Below are 18,893 nucleotides of genomic sequence, written 5' to 3'. Positions count from 1 at the left end.
CCCTTACAAATCTGCCCCATTTTTGTCCTCCACAAATGGAGGGGTTAGGATGATCCTATGGAGCTGATTTTTGGTACACCCCTCATCTATGATAAGGCCTTGCAAATGAATGGTTTGGATCACTCCCCAAAATGTGGGACCCATATGATTGGGCAAGCTAGCTCACCACAAGTTTAGTTTCCTCATATATATATTAACTTGAACCAACTCAATTCAATTTTTACTTAGAGTGAATATCCCTCTAAATTAGATATAATCGTATCATTATTCTCTAAATCGTGGGAAGAAAAAATTTCCTAAGAAAATCATTTCCATGAGAAATGTTCTTCTTGCAATTCAAAGTTCCAAACGGGTATTATTTTTTTTTTCAGTTGAATGAATGGATCGGTGAATATATAGATATAATTTGAATCATAAAAGAAGAAAGATCGAATGGTCAGAAAGGCCCCCATGGTGTAATTAATTAGTATATATCATAAGATAATTAGTATATATCTCGATCAAAAGCTAGAGCTCTCCATTTCTGTTAGCAAAGAATTACGACCTGCCCGGAAACAACCCAGAGTATTAGGGAGCGTCTTATGTGTCTCGTGTAATCAGCATCTCACTATAACATTCCTCTAGCTCAAGCTCTATTATAAAACAAGTGTGCAGAATGTCAGTTTTATGATTTAGAGTATCAGACAAACTTTGGGTCCTACAAGAAAGCATATGAGGGCATGCATGTGATCTCAAGAACATTAACCTCGTCGAACATTATGAGGCGCTTGGTCCCATCTTAAACGGATAATCCCACAAGTAATTAAGACAGTTAACTACAAACGGATAATGAATTGAACATCACTGGAAGGAAGTGCACGGTATTTGGTCACAAGGGTACGATTGGTTTGGCATTCATTGGGTATTGTGTATTCCATTAAGAATCTATATATTGTTTAGCTGGAACATGACAAGTTAATTTGGATCTCTTGGAAAAAATATCTTTACGCTCCCTACTTCCCTTTACAGTTATGCGGGAGATTTGGATGGAAAGGAACGCTTGGAATTTTGAGGAAAAACTTTCCTCTACTCACACGTTAGCTTGGAACATCAGATTTGGTGTGGTTAATTGGGCTTGACAACACAATGACTTTTGTGGTTACTATACGAATTGCATTTTAAGGAATTGAGATATGATCATGACGGGCTATATTCCTAAAAAGAAAAGGATTCAAAATACCAAGGTTTTCCATCTGGACATCTGGCTGCTATTTCAATCATGTGTAGGTGTGTTGGGATCACATGTCGCTTTATTGTCAAAGGACGGACCTCTACTCCTACTGAAATGTCAACCATAGAGGCGAGTGTAGCTAAAGCATCAACGAACTTGTTTCTCAATCTAAAGATAAAGGTAAAGTTGATATTGCGGAAGCTTTTAACCAGATTTGTGAGGTGAGAATTGTATGGAATCAGCCTATCTTCTTTAGTCTGTCATTTCCCATTTGTTTGACAAATGATTAATAGTGAGTCAAAATACACCTCGAGGTCTTGTACTTCTAATGATAGAGCGGCTTCGAGACCAGCTGTAGATAAAAGATCTAGATAATCACTTGATCAAGGTGTTCTTCGTGGAATTTGGTCGGCTTTGGTTGGCCATGTGATGGCTGCCCGGACCAATGGATCTAATCACTTAAATGATTCAGAATTAGGCCCCAAAATATATCTTTTAGGCATGAGCAGTGGCTTTTTTTTTTTTTAATTTCCTAAATTTTGTAAAAGCAAGGGTATGGGCAGGGAAATATGGGCATAATTTTATTTGGCAAGGACTAGTGTAAAAGTGGCTTTTTAAAAATTTCCCTATTGTGAAAGCATGCATTTTGGTACAGAAAAATGAGTATAGTGATGATTATCATATGATTTATTGATGAAAAAATAACAGGCCTTAGTCACCTCGTCCATGGACGAGTGTCAAACTGGCTACATATCATCAACTCAACTCCTTCGTCTTATTATTCAGACTTGTCCACCTCTCCTCCAGCTAAAATACACTCTCTTTCCTGACTTTGTCTCCAACCCCACGTCACTCCGATCTTCCTTGCTCCCCGCTCTTCAACCTCTCGATCTCTCTCTCTCCCCTTATATATCCATCCAAAACCCTTTCTCCTTATCCTTCAAAACCAACTTTCATCTTCATCTTTCTAATGCAATCAAACATGTTGAGGCTCTTCTCTTCTTTCTCATCCCCTCTCCTCATCTTCCTTCTTTTCTCTCTCTTCATCCATCCATCTCTATCCATAAGAACACTCAAAGGTAAGAAAGAAAAGAAATTTTAGGGTTATTTTTTTTTTTTCCTTTTCCTCTCTCTTTTTCTATCATGCACTAATTTTAATTGGGGGTTTTTGCTTTTTCTTTTTCAGATGTCGAGACTCACATAAAAAGTGAATCATTGGTGGGGTTGACATATCAGGTTGGCATTTTTTTCATGTGTTCCTCCTCTTTCTTTGCAATATTCGATTTATTTAAAATTTTCTTACAATCTCTTTTACCATTTTCAGTCATTGATGAGAGGAGGTGGCAATGTTCCAAGGGTGGAGTTGCATGAAGTCCATTCGGGACCCAATCCTATCAGCAATTCCTTGCCAATCCAAGTTAGAAAGAGCAACTTACAAAATAGCCCATGACTCTTTTCTCTGTGTATATGTGTGTGCCTGTAGAATAAGTGCATGTTACATAAAATGCTAACTAACGTTCAAGAGATCGATGTGTGGTTTTGAGTATTTCAGCTTAATGCTAGAAAGTTTTGTAAGGTTCAATGTCCAGGGTTTGATTGATAATGATTCTAGATTTACCCCATAAAAAAAGGGGGTAAAGGAAATTGAAGAAATGATGTAAGGAATGAAAAATAGAATAATGGGTTTCTGGCATTGAATGTAACATGGGTTTGGAGTAATGTAAGGAACAAATCAGTTTCAGACACTGAAACTGAAGAAATCTAGCATTCAATGCTAGCATGGGTTGTTACACTGAAAACGTCATTTCTAATTTATTTTCTATACGTTTGACTTATTTGGGTTTGATAATTGCTAATTCAACGGGAGTATAGGAAAAGTAGCAAAGAAATTGCGGGTCAAATCACTTTTTTAATGAACCATTTTCATAGGCAATCATAAGCCAATATGGTGATTGCCTTTTGAATGCTTCTTCTCTGTCTATCTTCCTCTGGTTGAATCTAAACAAATTAGCTTGTTTAATCTTATTCAACATGCAGCTAACCATTTCCACTTACTTAATTAGCTTTCGAAGCTTTATCACCAATGCTAAGGTTGCAACAAATTTGAGTTTCTTTTTTCACCATCTGTCAAGCAAACACCTATCTTAATTCTGTTGAAAATGTTCTAAGTTTAAAAGCCTTTATAGAGTTTCAATTCTCCATTCTGTCCCTTTCTTTTGGATTTTAAAATGTTTTTTATTGGCAATTTTGTCAAATAATTCTTTTATGAGCAGTGGGTTTTGTTCACCCTTCAAAATTCTATATGTTTTGGAAACTCCAAAGCGACTATGCTTAAGCCTTAAGGCTTCATGTAAAGCCATGATTTCTCTCTTAAATTTAGAAAAAGTGGTGGGCCTAAGGAATCATAGAAGCATAGCACCAAGTGTACATGCTCCATGTCATGATTTCTCTCCCAAGGGTGCACAAAACCTTGAGCAACCCCTCATTTGAGTGATCCTCATAGTTGGTTATGTACTTCCCTTAGGTGTGCAAATTTTTATGCCTTTAGGAAACAGATGATGCTATTATGGGGCAAGGAAGCAACTTGTTTGGTCTCGCAATGCACTCACTCAAATTGCAAAAATGAAATGACACCCCAAATCAACTAGAGACCAAGACTCCTTACAACTCGTACCAATAGCATCTCCTATCTTAGCAGCCGGAGATTGATTGAAAAGGCAACCCATCCAACCTTCCCCTTGCTGATAGTAAGAAGGTGCATACTGCATAGAGACACATCTCTCTTGGCCTACTCATCATCATCTAATCTGGTACGAATAAAAAAGAAAGGGCCCCCCTTCCCAGTTCGGCTGCACCCTGACCACAAGAGAACAAAGCAGATAGAAGTTGATTGTCATTTTCTCAATTAAAAGGTCACTGCCAGAATCGTCATATATAAAACCAATTATTAGAATTGCTGATCAAATTGCCAATCTCTTCTCAAAGGGATTGAGAAAGGCCATCCTTAGTAAGCTCATCCATAGCATCTATATAGAAGACTATATGAGGCACTAGTGAGAGTACAAAGATCTATTTGATGTCAAAGAGTTCTAATAGTCCTAATATACTTCTAAGTGTAAAATAATTGGTAGAACTGGGTAGGGTTTTACCTTAGAGATAAAAACCAATATTCTTAATTAAATGCTTTTCTTGTTCATTTTTGCATATTTCACCGCATACTTCATCAAAGCTAACTAATCAAAATAGATAGCAAATCCTCATTTCTTACCATGATCATTTTCTACTGTAGATTAATTGATTCTCGACTTGGTTGTTGATTATGTTTTGTTCATTGTTTTGTTTTGGTGTAGAACAAAATATTTCGTCATTTTGGCAATTTTGGCATTTCGTTTCGAAAAAGAATGCTACGACCGAAGACACTTTTTTAATATTTTAAAATTAAAAGAAAAACAAAAAATACTAAAAATTGGAACAACATGGCTATCCGCTGCAATTCACTCCATCTTAACATAGAGGTTGTAAATATCCAGCATTTACTTGAAGGAAAGTCACTCTCAACTAAAATGTCTTGGTTGACAAGTGTCCGACTAGATGAAAAAAATTTAGAGAGCGAATAATGAGTTTTTTTATTGAACTTTTGGGATTTAATAATGTTTGGACATGATAAATTTATGATTTTTTAAATTGAAAAAATACCCCACTGCTTGGAAGTTAAGATTTTTACCTACCCCAAAATACCAAAAAGGTCGAATTTTGTACTATAATTGAAAAATTGACTTTTTATCTTGTCAGAATTGGGTCTGGAAAATAAATCCAAACAAGGAATTTACATGAAAATCTTAAATAAATGGAAATGGCTTTGCAAGTAAATACCAAAATCTAAGAAGATGCAAGAAGAAGTAAAATAGAAATGACAAGAAGAGAAGAGAAACAAACAGTAAAAAAGGAGATTTTATATGGTGCCAGGCCGTGAAGCCAAGTATGGGCGGTGCCACCCTTAATATTTGATCCAACAACACGGCACTATTTTTAGGGTGGTACTTTTACAGTACCACCTACACTTGACTTCACGGGCACCCTATAATTTCTAGGGGTGCAACTCGGGTCGGGTTGAGGCCAACCCGATTTCCAAACCGATGAGGTTCAACCCGACCATATCCGAGGAACCCAATTTTCCAACCCAAACCCGACCCGATTTCAATCCGACCCAACTCGAGTTTTTAAGCTTAAAAAATAAAAAATCATAAAAAAAATGTCAGGTTTCACTCGTTTGGGTTGCCAAACCCTCAACCCGAGCCCAACAACCTGGGTTGGGAAAGTCAAACCGAACCCGAGCTCAATCTGACCCGATGTGACCTTCTTTCGGGTTGAATCTGTCGGGTTTGGGTTGAACCCGACCCGAGTTGCACCTATAATAATTTATCGTTAAAAAGAGGTATTTTGATTGCTACTCTTCTTCTTTTTAACAAGGGAAAAATACATACACCCCTTCAACTATGGCCAAATTCCACTTCTAACACCGTGGTTTCGAACTTACCAAAGACACCCCCTAAACTATCCATTGGTTTTTTTAATGTGACGGAGTGGACGGAGAGGAGGAAACGACTATAAGGCCCTCGTCTTCCTCAACTAAAAATTAAGGTTTTCATGCCTGAAAACTGAAAATTAGGGTTTGATTCAAACCCTTGTTTATTTATCAACACAAACCCTCGATGTAGGGGTTTTATTTGTCTTCATTCACATCATTATCATGCTTTGCACGGAAACTCTAATATTTTAGATCTTTTTTTTTATCAGTGTTTTTTTCTTGAAATGTGGGGTTTGATGTAGCCATGGAGTGGGGTTTCATTGTTGTGGTGGAGGAGACGACGATGGCGGCGGCGGAAAATGGCGTAACCCTAATCCATCTGCAAATGACTTAAAACTCATGACTAGGGTATTCATGTCCTCAAAATATTAACCATGATTAGTTTTAGTCATTCCATCAGGTTAAACTGACGGACCGTCAACTGAGGGGGTCTACTTAAAAATGTCATCAAGTTGAGGAGGTGTCTTTGGTACCTACTCAATAGTTGAGGGGGTGTATATGTATTTTTCCCTTTTAATAAAGAACATATTTGACTCAAGGGCCCACAATAGGTTTTCACAAACTCACAATCTAAAACGAACAGGTCCTAGGTAGGCTATAATCGGTTGATCTTAACCATCCGATTGTAAAAGCTCCTGTAAGACAAATATTTAAAAAGTAATTAGGAATTAAGGACTAACGATCCACATTCAATAGAGATAAGCAGATGAACGGTCTCGATTTTTTACTTTAACTTCTATTTTCCCTTTTTACCCCTAATCTTCCTTTGCGGACTTAAAAACCCTAGACAAGCTCCTCTTCTATTCTTTCTTAGGGCAAGCTTCTCTCAAAGTTAGAGTCGCCACTACTTCCAGGTTAGTTTTTTCTTCATTTCTTTGATCAATTTTGCTTTGTTTTTCTTCTAGATGAGAACCCATTTCTTATTATTGGGCAAATCTCTTGTTTTTCTCTTAGATTTTATCGATTCTTCTGGACATTTATTTCTATTTTTGGTATTTTTATGTGAAATCGAGATCATTTCTTGTAGCAATTAGGGTTCTGGTATAGTTGGTATCCATTTTATTACATTGAAATCTTGATGGGTTTTTTCTTATTTAAAACCCTAGCCATGGCCGTTCCTCTGCTCACAAAGAAGATAATCAAGAAGCGTGTCAAGAAGTTTAAGAGGCCGCAGAGTGACCGAAAGGTCTCTGTGAAGGTATATTTTCTTCTCATGTGCTAATCTATACAGATTGTTGCATTCTCTAGACAGGTTTTGTTAACCATATCTTGTTCCCTCTTTTATATGATTAGTTTACTGAAATGGCTTATTAGTTGTATTCTCAAGTCAGTTGTTGATAATGGGAAATGGTAAAAAGAAGGTGACTGTTAGATTTGTTCCTAACTGATATTAATTGGGCCTTGCTTGTGCCATCATGTGATACGATCCATTGGTCGGACCGATGTTGTCTAATCCAGTTACATACCCTTGAGAACACCTTGAATGGACGACCCTAGTCTTTGATCCGTCAATCCAGGCTAAACCATTGATTTTTGTAGTTCTTTATCTTATGGTTTCAAGTTCAACTTATCCAAGCAGGATAGCCAATCCCAGGAATAGCTTACCCAAGGAATCCCATCCGCTCGGTGAACAGCCCCACTGGAGCTGTTCTCCATGGGATAGCAAGCCTAGGTCTATTTTATCCTTTGGATAGGCTTCCTATCCTCTGTTCAGGTCGAGAACAGCCTCAGTGGATGGGGTATAGGTATACTATACAACCAAGGTAGCCAATCCTAGAGGTTTATTCAAATTAAAATTATCCATGCATGGTTGCCAATCTGTGGAACTGCTTATCTAAGGATTTCTATCTCTGTGGAGAGCAGCTTCATTATTTTTTAGTAGCGGAAGATGTTTCTAGATGCATTTGAGGTGCAAGTCTATAGGCTACTAATGCCCCCTTTGAAGAGAGTTTTCCTCTAGCTTGCATCTTTGGTCCAATTACTCATCAGGGCAATGCTAATATGTTGAGGATAAAATGCACCTTAGCTGATGTTTCTAGGGACCATTCTGCATTTTTTCTGTTTCTCCTTAATGGTCTTTTGGCCTCCTTGTGCCATGGGAATAAGTTGGATTTGGATAGAGGTTATTGGCGGTTTTAAACAAAGTTGGTTTTTATGATAGGCATGTGCTTTTTGAGATGAAAATTCGAGAAAAAGGCCAAAACAACCTACAATATATTTTGGTTTTCTTTACCAATGCTTGTTAAACTCAAACACACAAGTTGAAAACACCCAAATTATTTTTCTGTCAGAGATTTTTTTCTTCTTCTAATGAGACCCTTCAGTTGATTATATGTGGTTACATTGAATGAATTGTGACAGCCAAGCTGGCGTAGACCCAAGGGTATCGATTCGCGTGTGAGGAGGAAGTTCAAGGGAGTTACTTTGATGCCCAATATTGGATACGGGTCAGATAAGAAGACTCGCCACTACCTCCCTAACGGTTTCAAGAAATTTGTGGTGCACAATGTCAAAGAGCTTGAACTGTTGATGATGCATAACAGGTTCACCTTATATTTTTTACTTTCTTGAGAAACAAACTATCCATACAAACTTCCTTTATTCTAACCAGTAGAATTTCTATTCACCTATTTATGTTCTCTGTCGATGCAATTCAGGACTTACTGTGCTGAAATTGCACACAATGTGTCTACAAGGAAAAGGAAAGAGATCGTTGAGCGAGCGGCACAGCTGGATGTTGTTGTTACAAACAAACTGGCGAGGCTGCGCAGCCAGGAGGACGAATGAGCAACTAGTGCATTAGAAGGATGCTGCATTAGATTGGTACTTTTAATTCTCAAATTTTGTTTTGGGTTGTTTCATGTCACATTTAGAAGGATGTTACATTAGATTGGTACTTTTAATTCCCAAATTTTGTTTTGGATTATTCCATGCCCTTAAACCTTAAGCTGAATTTTCTTAGGCTCTCTGAGTGAACTTAGTTCCCCTAGTTATCCATAATGCCTGAATGTTATCCGTAAATTGTATCTTTGATGGTGGACCATAATCATCGGACTAATAGGTTTTTGTCTATTTTATTTGCATTATTATCGAAAATAAGAGGTGGGAGAGAAGGATAGATTTGAGGTGGTGGTGAGGAGAGAGTTTTAAGAGGTGGAGCTGGAAAATAAACAGGAATTCTTTTTCTCTATTTTTCAGCTCCAACTCATGCTCAAAGTCACTTGCTCAAGCAGTCCTCTACTCCGGTTTCACCTTCCTTGGGTAAATAAATACTCCATGAAATTTATTTTCATGGTTGCCAAACATGCCCTGAAATTTGTTTAGCTTAATCTAACAAAGTATAGTTTTTATCTTTCTTTACCCGAAAGATCATCCAGGCTCTCTCCCTCTCATAGCCCCCCAAGAGAACACAAGCTGTGTTTCTTGTGCACAATCTCTCTCTCGTGCTTGCATACTCTCTAAAGTTCCGGGAAAGTTGGGTTTTTTCCGATATGACAATATTTTTGTCACCGTTTGACAAAAAACCAAATTTTCGGAAACCTTTTGAAGAACAAAACCAAGCTAAGGCCATGTCGTGCATCCAAAAAACAATAAAGGGAAATGATATCAGCACAACTATGTTTTAACAATTGCACAAACTCAGCTTTTCTTTTCCTTTGTAATGGTCTTCATCTTTTTGGAAACAGTAATAATGTTTTACGGCACTTTAAATAATTAAAGACAAGATGGTTTAGTGCAATTATTGAAATACGGTTGTGCTGATATCATTTCCCCACAATAATTCCGTAGAATAATTGTGGACCCAAGTGTGTCTCAGAACTCAGAAGGGCGGACAAGGGAGAGTAAGACTGGAGTTAGTGGAGTGGATAGAGCATAAGAAATAGCCAAAAAAAAAAAAAAAATGGATTTGCTAAGGAGGAGGCATTTCGCAGATGGTCTGTTGCATGAGATAGCAGCCACATCATGAATAAAGACAAACTCTGTTAAAAAGTGAGCCTATGTGGCTGATCTCACATGCAACAGACCATCTGTAAAATGCCTTCTGTGATCGTCCCTAGCAAATCCCTGCAAAAAAAATAGCGAAGTGATGTATCCGCCCTTTTTGAGTACTTGAGACACCCACCAGCGGTGTACGTGCCCCATTGAATCCTTCTGATGTGGAGTACATCAGCCCATCTGCAGTTATTGAGACACTCCTGGGCGGATTTATCACTTCCCAAAAAAATAGGCCACTGATATCCATCCATTCCCCCCGCCCGCGCCCCGGACGGCTGGCTAACGTTAGGATTTAACGTATATGTCACTTCCCACCATTTGACCGGTCTCTCTCTCTCTCTCTCTCTCTCTCTCTCTCTCCACACACACAACATGAATAGTTGGTGGGCCTAACAGAAACCGTTGGTGGAATGGTGGGCCCATCTTTGAACAACGTAGGCCCCGCCCATACCACACCATAGGATAATCCAAACCGTCCATTTGATGGGCCATAAACGTAAATAGGTTGCGTCCCAAAATATCATTTCCAGAGGCTGATCCTAGCCCTCCGATCTAAATAGAAACTACATCTTATGCAACCTCTATATATTGTAGGGTTGTGATGATCCTATGGAAATGATTTTTGGGGCACAACCTATTTACATTGTGGCCCACCAAATGAATGGTTTGGATCATTCTATGGAGTTGGTCGTAAAGTAACATTAAGGCCTGTCCACAACATAGGACGATCCAAGCCGTCAATGGTTTGGATAATCCTATGGAGTTGGTCGTACACTAACATTAAGGCCCAATCGTAGGCCCCACCGATACTTTTTCAAATTGAAGCGTACCGTCCACAACATAGGATGATCCAAGCCGTTCATGGTTTGGATCATCCTATGGTGTGGTTCGTACAGTAACATTAAGGCCCAACTTAGGCCCCACCCATATTTTTGAAAATGAAGTATACCGTCCAGACCATAGGATGATCCGAGCCGTCCATTTGATGGGCCATAACGTAAATGTGTTGTGCCCCCAAAAGGGTTGGCCCATCAAATGAATGGTTTGGATCATCCTGTGGTCGTACAGTAACATTAAGGCCCGTCCACAACATAGGATGATCCAAGCCGTCCATGGTTTGGATAATCCTATGGAATTGGTCGTACACTAACATTAAGGCCCAATCGTAGGCCCCACCGATACTTTTCAAATTGAAGCGTACCGTCCACAACATAGGATGATCCAAGCCGTCCATTGTTTGGATCATCCTATGGTGTGGTTCGTACCAATTTAGGCCCCACCCATATTTTCAAAAATGAAGTGTACCATCCAGACCATAGGATGATCTGACCCGTCCATTTGATGTGCCACAATGTAAATAGGTTGTGCCTCAAAAATCATTTCCGTAGGATGATCACAACCCTACAATCTATAGAGGTTGCATAAGATGTAGTTTCTATTTAGATCGGAGGGCTAGGATCAGCGTATGGAAATAATATTTTGGGACGCAACCTATTTACGTTTATGGCCCATCAAATGGACGGTTTGGATTATCCTATGGTGTGGTATGAGCGGGGCCTACGTTGTTCAAAGATGGGCCCACCATTCCACCAACGGTTTCTGTTGGGCCCACCAACTGTTCCTATTGTGTGTGTGGAGAGAGAGACCGGTCAAATGGTGGGAAAACGTTAGCCAGCCGTCGGGCGGGGGGGGGATGGGGATATCAGCGCCAAAAAATATCTACTTAAAACTAGTTTTTGAGGGCGGGCTCTTGCATGAGAGAGCAGCCACCCAGATGAATTAAATGAATAAGACAAAATCTGAGATGAATTATTTCATCTCCCACCTCTCTTATTCCCCACCTAGCCCCCACAAATATTTCATTGAATACTTTTTCAAGGTTGCCTAGGGGAAAATGTTTTCCATGAAAAAATTTCAGCCTAGCCAAACGTGCCAAAACGCCCTTTTAATTTTACAGCGACCAAAACACCCTTACTCTATCCGTTGTTTTTGTGCATCTCTACTGTTTTTCTCTCTGTATTTTGAGGGGGGAAACGATGCAACGCCCTTCCCTTCTCTCCTCCTCGACCCCTCCAGTCCCTACTCTTCCCAACCGTTTACACTTTGAAACCTTGTTTCCAAAACACCTCAAAAGCTACTCTAATATTCCTTCATGGACGAAGCTGCACTTGAATTGCTCGCATTTTGCCCAGCATACCCTTTCTCCTATTCACACCACAGGTGAGGTTTCCTCCATCACCCGAGTTGGTTTACCTTTGAAGGGTTTGATATTGATGTTTAAATTCGAGTATTCTATTAGATTCTGGATTTGGGTTATTATTTTTATTGGGTTCTTGATATAGAGTGGGTTTTTTTTTTTTTTTTTTCTTTAATATATTTTGATTTTGTGCCTTTTATCTGATGGGTTTGATTTTATTTAGCTTATCTTTAAAATTTATTTTATGGGATTGGTTCTTAGTAGTTTTTGTTTTATGGGTTTTGATTTTTTTGAGGTGTGCTTGCTTATTCTTCAGCCATTGAAGCTGTTGTTGAGACCATCCCTGATGAATCAGAATTTATTGAAATTGGGTATATCTCTAAGGTTCATGGCCTCAAAGGGGAGCTCCGCGTCAAACCCAGCACCGATTTTCCTGAATTGCGATTCTCAAAGGTAAAATTAGGTGTTTACAATATCCACTCATAATCTCCTTCTCTCTATCTATCTATTTATCTCTGCTTTTGTGTTTTCTAATGATTTGGTTTGGATTATGTGTTCACTGATAAATCTAAAAGCTAAAGAGGTTTTCCTCCTTCAATTGGGTTTTTTCTCTGCTTTTGAAAATGTGCTCTTGTAGCCTGGAAGAAGATGGTTGAGGATGCGAGTTTTGGGTAAAGAGACAATTCAAGAAGTGGAGCTGACTGAGGGAAGAGGCCAACCCGGGCAGAAGACTTGGATTCTCAGTTTCAGTGGGATTGATAATGTGGATAAGGTGAGTTAATTGAGCAGTTAGCTTTTTGGATATTGCAGTTTCTTTTGGCATTTTCTGTTCTTATTTATCGATTTGTTTCATTTTGGTGGGTAGAATCCTTCTAGTTTCTGCTTTGGACAAGGCGGAGGGATGTATTCATGATAATTGAAAAAAAAAGAAGAAGAAGTCCTACTTGCATTGAGCTACATGGGCTTATTTATAAAGTCTGGACTAAGATTAGCCTCGAATTCCCGATACACTGCTATAATGCAGATTTGATTATTTTTTAATGGTAGTAAAAACTTCATTCAAAAGAGAAACATTACAAAAGTGGTCAAATAAAAACCAAATATAGAAATCCGAAAATACAAAAGAAGTGATAGAGATGAGAAAAGAAGATCTTATAAACACAAGCTCATGGTGGACAAGTTCATTGGCTTCTGTATTTGCCAACCGAAGGGCATGTTGGAAAAACACACTTTGCCCTTCAATCCGATCAAGAACATCCTCAAGAGAATCACTCTCAACGAATCATCTTTAAAGGGATATCGATGAGTGTTTGAAGTATCCAATGGAAGATCTTCTTTGTGGTGATCCAGCGGGCAACTAATCTCTCTTAGTCTAAGCTATCAATTTTGTTTAGTTTCGGTCAAAATGGCCGAAACGTTTCATTCTGGTCTCAAAAACATAACAGAAACACCTTCTGCTCCGTTTCGGCATGTTTTGTCTCATTTCATTTCATTTCGTCTATTTCATTTCCCCTATTTCGTCCGAAACACTCATTTTTTGAAATTTTTTTTTTACAGTTTCGCCCCTTAATGACCTTTTTCTGGGTTTACCCTTATTTTTAGCCTTTTGACCATTTTATAGCCATGTGAAGGGTATTTTCCATCCCTTCTCCTCCTCAAACATTAAAAACCCTATATAAACACATCTAAACGTCTAAACCCTATTAATTTTCTTTCTTTTATTGATGTATAGTAATAAATTTAATGCTTAAGTAATAAAATGTGTTTTTTGTTAAATTTGGTTCATATAATAGTTTCTTATATTTTTCTTGCAATTTTCTATTTTCTTATATATATATATATATATATATATAGAGAGAGAGAGAGAGAGAGAGAGAGAGAGAGAGAACTGTTGGTGAGCTTAAGCGTGCGCTTAAGTTGTTATAACGCCTCCTATTGGTACGCTTAAGCGGGACCCAGCGGAACCCAAACATTTAAATGAATGGGAGGCGTTATAACAACTTAAGCGCACCAAAAAAATGGTGAGCTCAACAGTTCTCTCATATATATATATATATATAATTTTTAACTATTACATAAAATTTGGTTTATATATATATTTAAAATTTTTAACTATTACATAAAATTCTCTGGCTGAAGCGTCTTTTCGTAAATGAAACATCGAATCCGCCGAAACACCGAAACAGGTTGTTCCACTGACCAAAACGAAAAAACAAAACGGAATCGATAACTTAGCTCTCAGTTTAGGGGAACTTCGGTCTCTTTGTTCTACAGGTTATAGGAAGAAATCTGGCTGAGCAGTTGTGGCAAGGATCACCCTTTTCCATTGATGTTGGGGTTGGGCCTGTAGCTCAATGGTTGAGACTTGGTACCTCAACCTAGAAGGTCGCAGGTTCGATCTCAGCTTACCTAACCCAAAAAAAAAAAGGATCACGCTTGTCCAAGATGGGATTCTCTCCTTGGGTTTTTGAAGCTGAACTTCGACGGGTCGAGGGTTGAAAATTCGGGCCTTGCTAGCATTGGAGGTCTTCTCAAGAGCTCTTCGAGTAAGGTTAGATTGTTTTTTGGGCCCCATTGGCGAGAAAGATTCTAATGAGGTAGAGGTCCAGATTCTTCTCTGAAGTATTAGACTGGTTGATCAGAATGTGTTTGTCTCATCACGGAGGGTGATTCTTTCATGCCCTATTTGTTTTAGATTTTGACAACCTAAGTAAAACAATTGGACTTAAAATTGTTTAATTTTGAGTCCAATAATCGGTTTAGGACTCACAATTGGTTTCCGAAATCTAAAACAACAGGGCCTCAATGTTGTCAGATGGGTGAGGGACAGTATTTTCTATTCTTGGACATTCGCTGACGTCATTGAAGAAATTCTGGATGTGACCGAGTCACAATGTGGATTTTCGAAATGTATGGCATTCGTCTAATGGTGAAGTGGACCAGCATGCCGCACTCTGGGATCTATAGAGATCATATTACTTTCCATTTTCATCACAACCATAACACATACCGAAACCGAAACATGTTTCTTTTATTCGTCTAAGAACATTTTGAAAACTTGCTCAAACATAGATCCGAGTTTATTTCATATCAAGAATTGTAGAACCAACTGAACTCCACATTCCATAGTTATAATGCTGTATATCTCTTAGCTAAATTTGCTATATCTCATATTCTCATTCATTGTGGGATAGTAATTTGTTCTTGTACTTCAAAGTTCATAGGAGAGATGGAATTAAATAACTTCATTTGTATGTTACTTTCTAGTTTTTTCTATGTATTATTAAAATTTACTTGTTTGTGATTACATATAGGCCTAACTACATGCTTTATGTATCGTACTCTTTCTCAGGCCAAACAATTTGTTGGATCAACTATACTTGTAAGGGAAAGTGAGAGGCCTGTATTGGAGGAAGGACAGTTTTATATTCCTGATCTTGTTGGCATGAGGGTTTTTCTTAAGGTATGGAGTCTGGACTTGTTGGTATGGTATTGTATATTACATGATATTTTAGTTACAAAACGAGCATATGAAAGGAAGGACAGTTTTGTGGTTGCCTTTACCCTTACCTTCCCTTGTGCGGAGTATTCCACTGAAAAAGAGATAATGTTCCTCTGGAATACTTACTAAGTCAGTAGTATACACGCATACTTTTCCCCTTTTTGTGTCTCTTTGGTTTTTCCATTAATGTATATTCTTATTTTCTCCGTTGTCTCCTATGAAGAAAATAATACCTTAGTGGTTTCCATTTTCAGAAGTCAATGACAATCTTTTTTATTTCAGGAAACGGGCAAGCTAGTGGGGACTGTTGTGAATGTGTTCAACTTTGGGGCAAACGATCTTTTACAAGTGATGGTTCATTCAGAAGAAGAAAGGTTGGATCAGTCTGGTTTATTAAAGTCAGAAACAGCGGCTTCTGGTTTATTAAAGTCAGAAACAGCAACTTCTGGCCGTCTAGTGTGGGTCCCGTTTGTCGAAGCAATTGTTCCAGATGTTGATATGAAGACAAGAGAAATGCAGATTACACCTCCTAAAGGGCTTCTTGAATTGAATCTACGATCTGATGACAGATCCAAGAAGGAAAGACGCCAGCTGGTTTGGCCTTCTTATTCTTTTATTTTTATTATCAGTTAAACTTTACATTCGAATCTGATGGGTTATTACGTTTTCATGCAGATCATATGTGCAGTTGTTTTCATTTAATGATGCCTATAAGATTTTTCTGGTATTCATCCATAAAACAAAAGAGATTTTTCTGGTATTTATTATGCAAATATGCACCAATCATACCAGTTCTGGCTTCCCTCTCCCGGGAATATGATTTGAATGGTGGGCATTGGCGGTTCTGTTACCCCACCCTTTCTTTTGCTTTTTATTTGATAAAAATGTTAACTTTCTGATAGAAGAAAGGTGCTTGACTGGGATGGTAGCCCCATTGTTTTTCCAATATATGAGATGGATTTCTTTTAGAAGTGGACCACAATTTGTGGTTGCACATCACGTTGACATATTTTTGAATCGGAAAAGTAACTATTCCTGTGAAACATTTCAGGAATGGAAAGAAAGAAAGAAGTACCAAAAACGTCTTATTGCTGCAAAAAAGAAGCTGTGTGAAATGGGGCAGCAACATGTCCTACAAGGGTTTTCATTCGGGGAGAAGGCCCAAAAGTCCTTGCTTGCAAATCAGATTGTGGGTATTAATTTCAAATTACTGCAACAGGCAATACATAATATCAATATGCCTTCTCCCAGGTAGATATAGAACTGGATCTTGTTTTTACTTTGCATGATTATCTGATTTTAGGGTCACTTAGTGGGTAATCATCTTTTCCTCCATTAAAAAAAGACCATCTTTTCCTCCGTTATGAAACCGCAAAAAAGGTTTGGAGCTCGATCTGCAAGTGATTTGGTGTTCGTTGGGTTTTCCCGCTTTTTCTCTCTAGATCTTGTTTAAGAACAGAACGAATATCATCTTGGTGATACAAGTCAAATATTATAGGTGACCGCTCCATATATGGTTTTTGTAGAAATTTTGGAAGGGATTTGCTAGCGTCCATCGCAGAAGGCATTTTGCGGATGGCCTGTTGCATGTGAGAGCAACCACACAGGCTCACTTTTCAGCAGATTCTGTCTTCATTCATGAGGTGGCTGCTCTCACATGCAACAGGCCATCCGCGAAATGCCTTCTGCGATGGACACTAGCAAATCCCATTTTGGAAAGTGAAGAACCAAATAATCTTTTAGGTTAAGGTTTCTCCCATTGGGAAGATTATTAAAGTTGCTAAATGATTGGTCATTAATTGGGTACTACTAAGAAAATAATCTTTTAGGCTAAGGTTTCTCCCATTGGGAAGATTATTAAAGTTGCTAAATGATCGGTCATTAATTGGGTACTACTAAGAAATGGGGTTGTGAGTTGAAGACCTTTTAGAAAATAAAAGAGGTCATTTATGGACATACTATCCTTTGAGGTTGAGAAGATGTGGGAAATGGATCCCTCATTTCCCTAGTGAGATCAAGGTCAATTTTGGTGGTAGCTCTCTGGGTGTTCTTAAGCCCCTTGTGGGTATGGGGAAGTCTTTAGGATTTTGAAAGTGTTATACACTTATACGGTTCAATAGTAAAGACTGAAGCTCAGTCTCTCCCTACTGGCCATCAAATCTATCATGTAGAGTTGGGTCACAACTTGGGCGTTGAGGGGTTTCTTCTAATGTGATTGCATAGGAGATGTGTACATCATTTATGAGATTTTAAGCATATCTATAGAGTGAAAGATATCTATTTTTCACATCTTATAAAAGATGGTAAATTGCATATTCTAGTACTTCCAGAACTTTCATTTTAAAAGCCTTCATACGTTTTCATGATTTTACAAGATTTTACCAAAATTTTCATCCGAAACCGATATGTTTCTATTTCTGTCATGACTGAAACGCTTACTGAAACCGAAAACTTGAAACCTTGGCTATTGGTCTTTTACATGTGAAATGATAATTCTTATGTTTATCTAGGAACTACTTTCTTTTTCTAAGTATTACTAGATTAATGATTTCTCCTTTGCTATTGAGAACTTCCATGTTTCTTCAAATATTAAACCCAGATGCACATGTACTTACTTTTGTGTTTGGCATGTGGAACCAGATGTAACTTGACTGAGTTTATCGATTCTAATCCTAAACTATTGAAGAATGCTTTGAGAATATCAAAAGAATGCCTTACTCATTATGGAAGCAAAAAGAATCCAGATATAAATCGTGAACTACATGAAAGGGGGTTTAATCTCATGTCTAAAGGGAAACTCGCCGTTATTCTTGTAAAGGATGACAACAAGGATCAGGGAAGTGGGCATGAAACTCATGTTGTTGGTTCTGAAAGTGTTGACAATCCCTCCAATGCATCCCATCTCCTGGCCTTATTTCTTGATGATAAGAAATTTTCTGAGGTAATATCATATTTTAGTTTCCTGTTTATATTTTTCTCTGTTTTCTAAAATTGCGAGTGTGAGAATTTGCATTGGATCTGTATCAAATCTTTTTTGCGTTTCATTTCTCTTTACTAAGTAACCTTATGCTTATGTCATAGGTGTTTGGTACTGTCACCTGCACCATCTTATATCTTCTACTATGTATCATTATGCTTCTTTCTTTGGGGCATTTTGAAAGAAAAAGTGTACCTGGTCACTTTTCTAGGTTTTCGGTTCAGTTGTAGAAATGAAATATGCGCCATCTAAAGCGATTGATCTATGAGTCGTAGTAGTCTCCTAGAGTCAGTCTTTAGAAGTTTAGCAAGGCGTTGTTGCAGATGGGCTTTCATGATCACTCTGTTTTTTGTGAAAGGAGGTTAATGGTACCCTCACTATTCTTATTCACTATTCTTATTCTTTACATTGAGATGTAAGTAC

At 38.1% G+C, this 18,893-nt stretch overlaps 2 protein-coding genes and 1 long non-coding RNA gene across 5 annotated transcripts in view; all 3 read left to right on the top strand.

The window, feature by feature from the left end:
• Nucleotides 1-2,045: 2,045 nt before the first annotated feature.
• On the top strand, nucleotides 2,046-3,043 carry LOC143862139 (uncharacterized). Its single transcript, XR_013240174.1, has 3 exons — nucleotides 2,046-2,289; nucleotides 2,397-2,446; nucleotides 2,535-3,043. It is a non-coding gene; the product is annotated as an uncharacterized LOC143862139 (long non-coding RNA).
• A 3,490-nt stretch (nucleotides 3,044-6,533) lies between these two features.
• Nucleotides 6,534-8,724, top strand: LOC143860620 (large ribosomal subunit protein eL32z). The gene is made up of 4 exons (XM_077371354.1): nucleotides 6,534-6,652; nucleotides 6,905-6,996; nucleotides 8,160-8,341; nucleotides 8,456-8,724. Exons 2-4 carry the CDS (start codon nucleotides 6,907-6,909, stop codon nucleotides 8,583-8,585), a joined length of 402 nt encoding a protein of 133 aa, XP_077227469.1. The 5' UTR covers nucleotides 6,534-6,652; nucleotides 6,905-6,906; the 3' UTR covers nucleotides 8,586-8,724.
• Nucleotides 8,725-11,761: 3,037 nt separating this feature from the next.
• The window catches only part of LOC143860168 (16S rRNA processing protein RimM family), a 19,153-nt gene continuing 12,021 nt past the window's right edge, over nucleotides 11,762-18,893 (top strand). For 2 of the 3 annotated variants that reach the window (XM_077370718.1, XM_077370717.1), the window contains exons 1-7: nucleotides 11,762-12,014; nucleotides 12,308-12,444; nucleotides 12,629-12,763; nucleotides 15,344-15,454; nucleotides 15,776-16,087; nucleotides 16,545-16,744; nucleotides 18,134-18,434. In XM_077370718.1, the coding sequence (XP_077226833.1) occupies nucleotides 11,831-12,014; nucleotides 12,308-12,444; nucleotides 12,629-12,763; nucleotides 15,344-15,454; nucleotides 15,776-16,087; nucleotides 16,545-16,744; nucleotides 18,134-18,434 (1,380 nt within the window). In that variant the 5' untranslated portion in view covers nucleotides 11,762-11,830. The remainder of the gene's footprint in view (nucleotides 12,015-12,307; nucleotides 12,445-12,628; nucleotides 12,764-15,343; nucleotides 15,455-15,775; nucleotides 16,088-16,544; nucleotides 16,745-18,133; nucleotides 18,435-18,893) is intronic. The other variant, XM_077370719.1, reaches the window with a different exon arrangement.

This window comes from Tasmannia lanceolata, unplaced genomic scaffold (genome assembly GCF_043159265.1).
Source record: "Tasmannia lanceolata isolate RefF3 unplaced genomic scaffold, GAP_Taslan_0.1 ptg000037l, whole genome shotgun sequence".
In the NCBI taxonomy this organism is placed as follows: Eukaryota; Viridiplantae; Streptophyta; class Magnoliopsida; order Canellales; family Winteraceae; genus Tasmannia; species Tasmannia lanceolata.
Note: the sequence above shows the minus strand (reverse complement) of the source record. Positions and strands in the feature narration are given on the sequence as shown.

What these genes read in the sequence shown, in the direction of transcription:
- LOC143860620 (XM_077371354.1), top strand. Translation starts at nt 6,907, where the DNA reads ATGGCCGTTCCTCTGCTCACAAAGAAGATAATCAAGAAGCGTGTCAAG. An exon ending in ACCGAAAGGTCTCTGTGAAG is followed by an intron (nt 6,997 to 8,159) that starts GTATATTTTCTT and finishes GAATTGTGACAG; the next exon opens with CCAAGCTGGCGTAGACCCAA. An exon ending in CTGTTGATGATGCATAACAG is followed by an intron (nt 8,342 to 8,455) that starts GTTCACCTTATA and finishes GATGCAATTCAG; the next exon opens with GACTTACTGTGCTGAAATTG.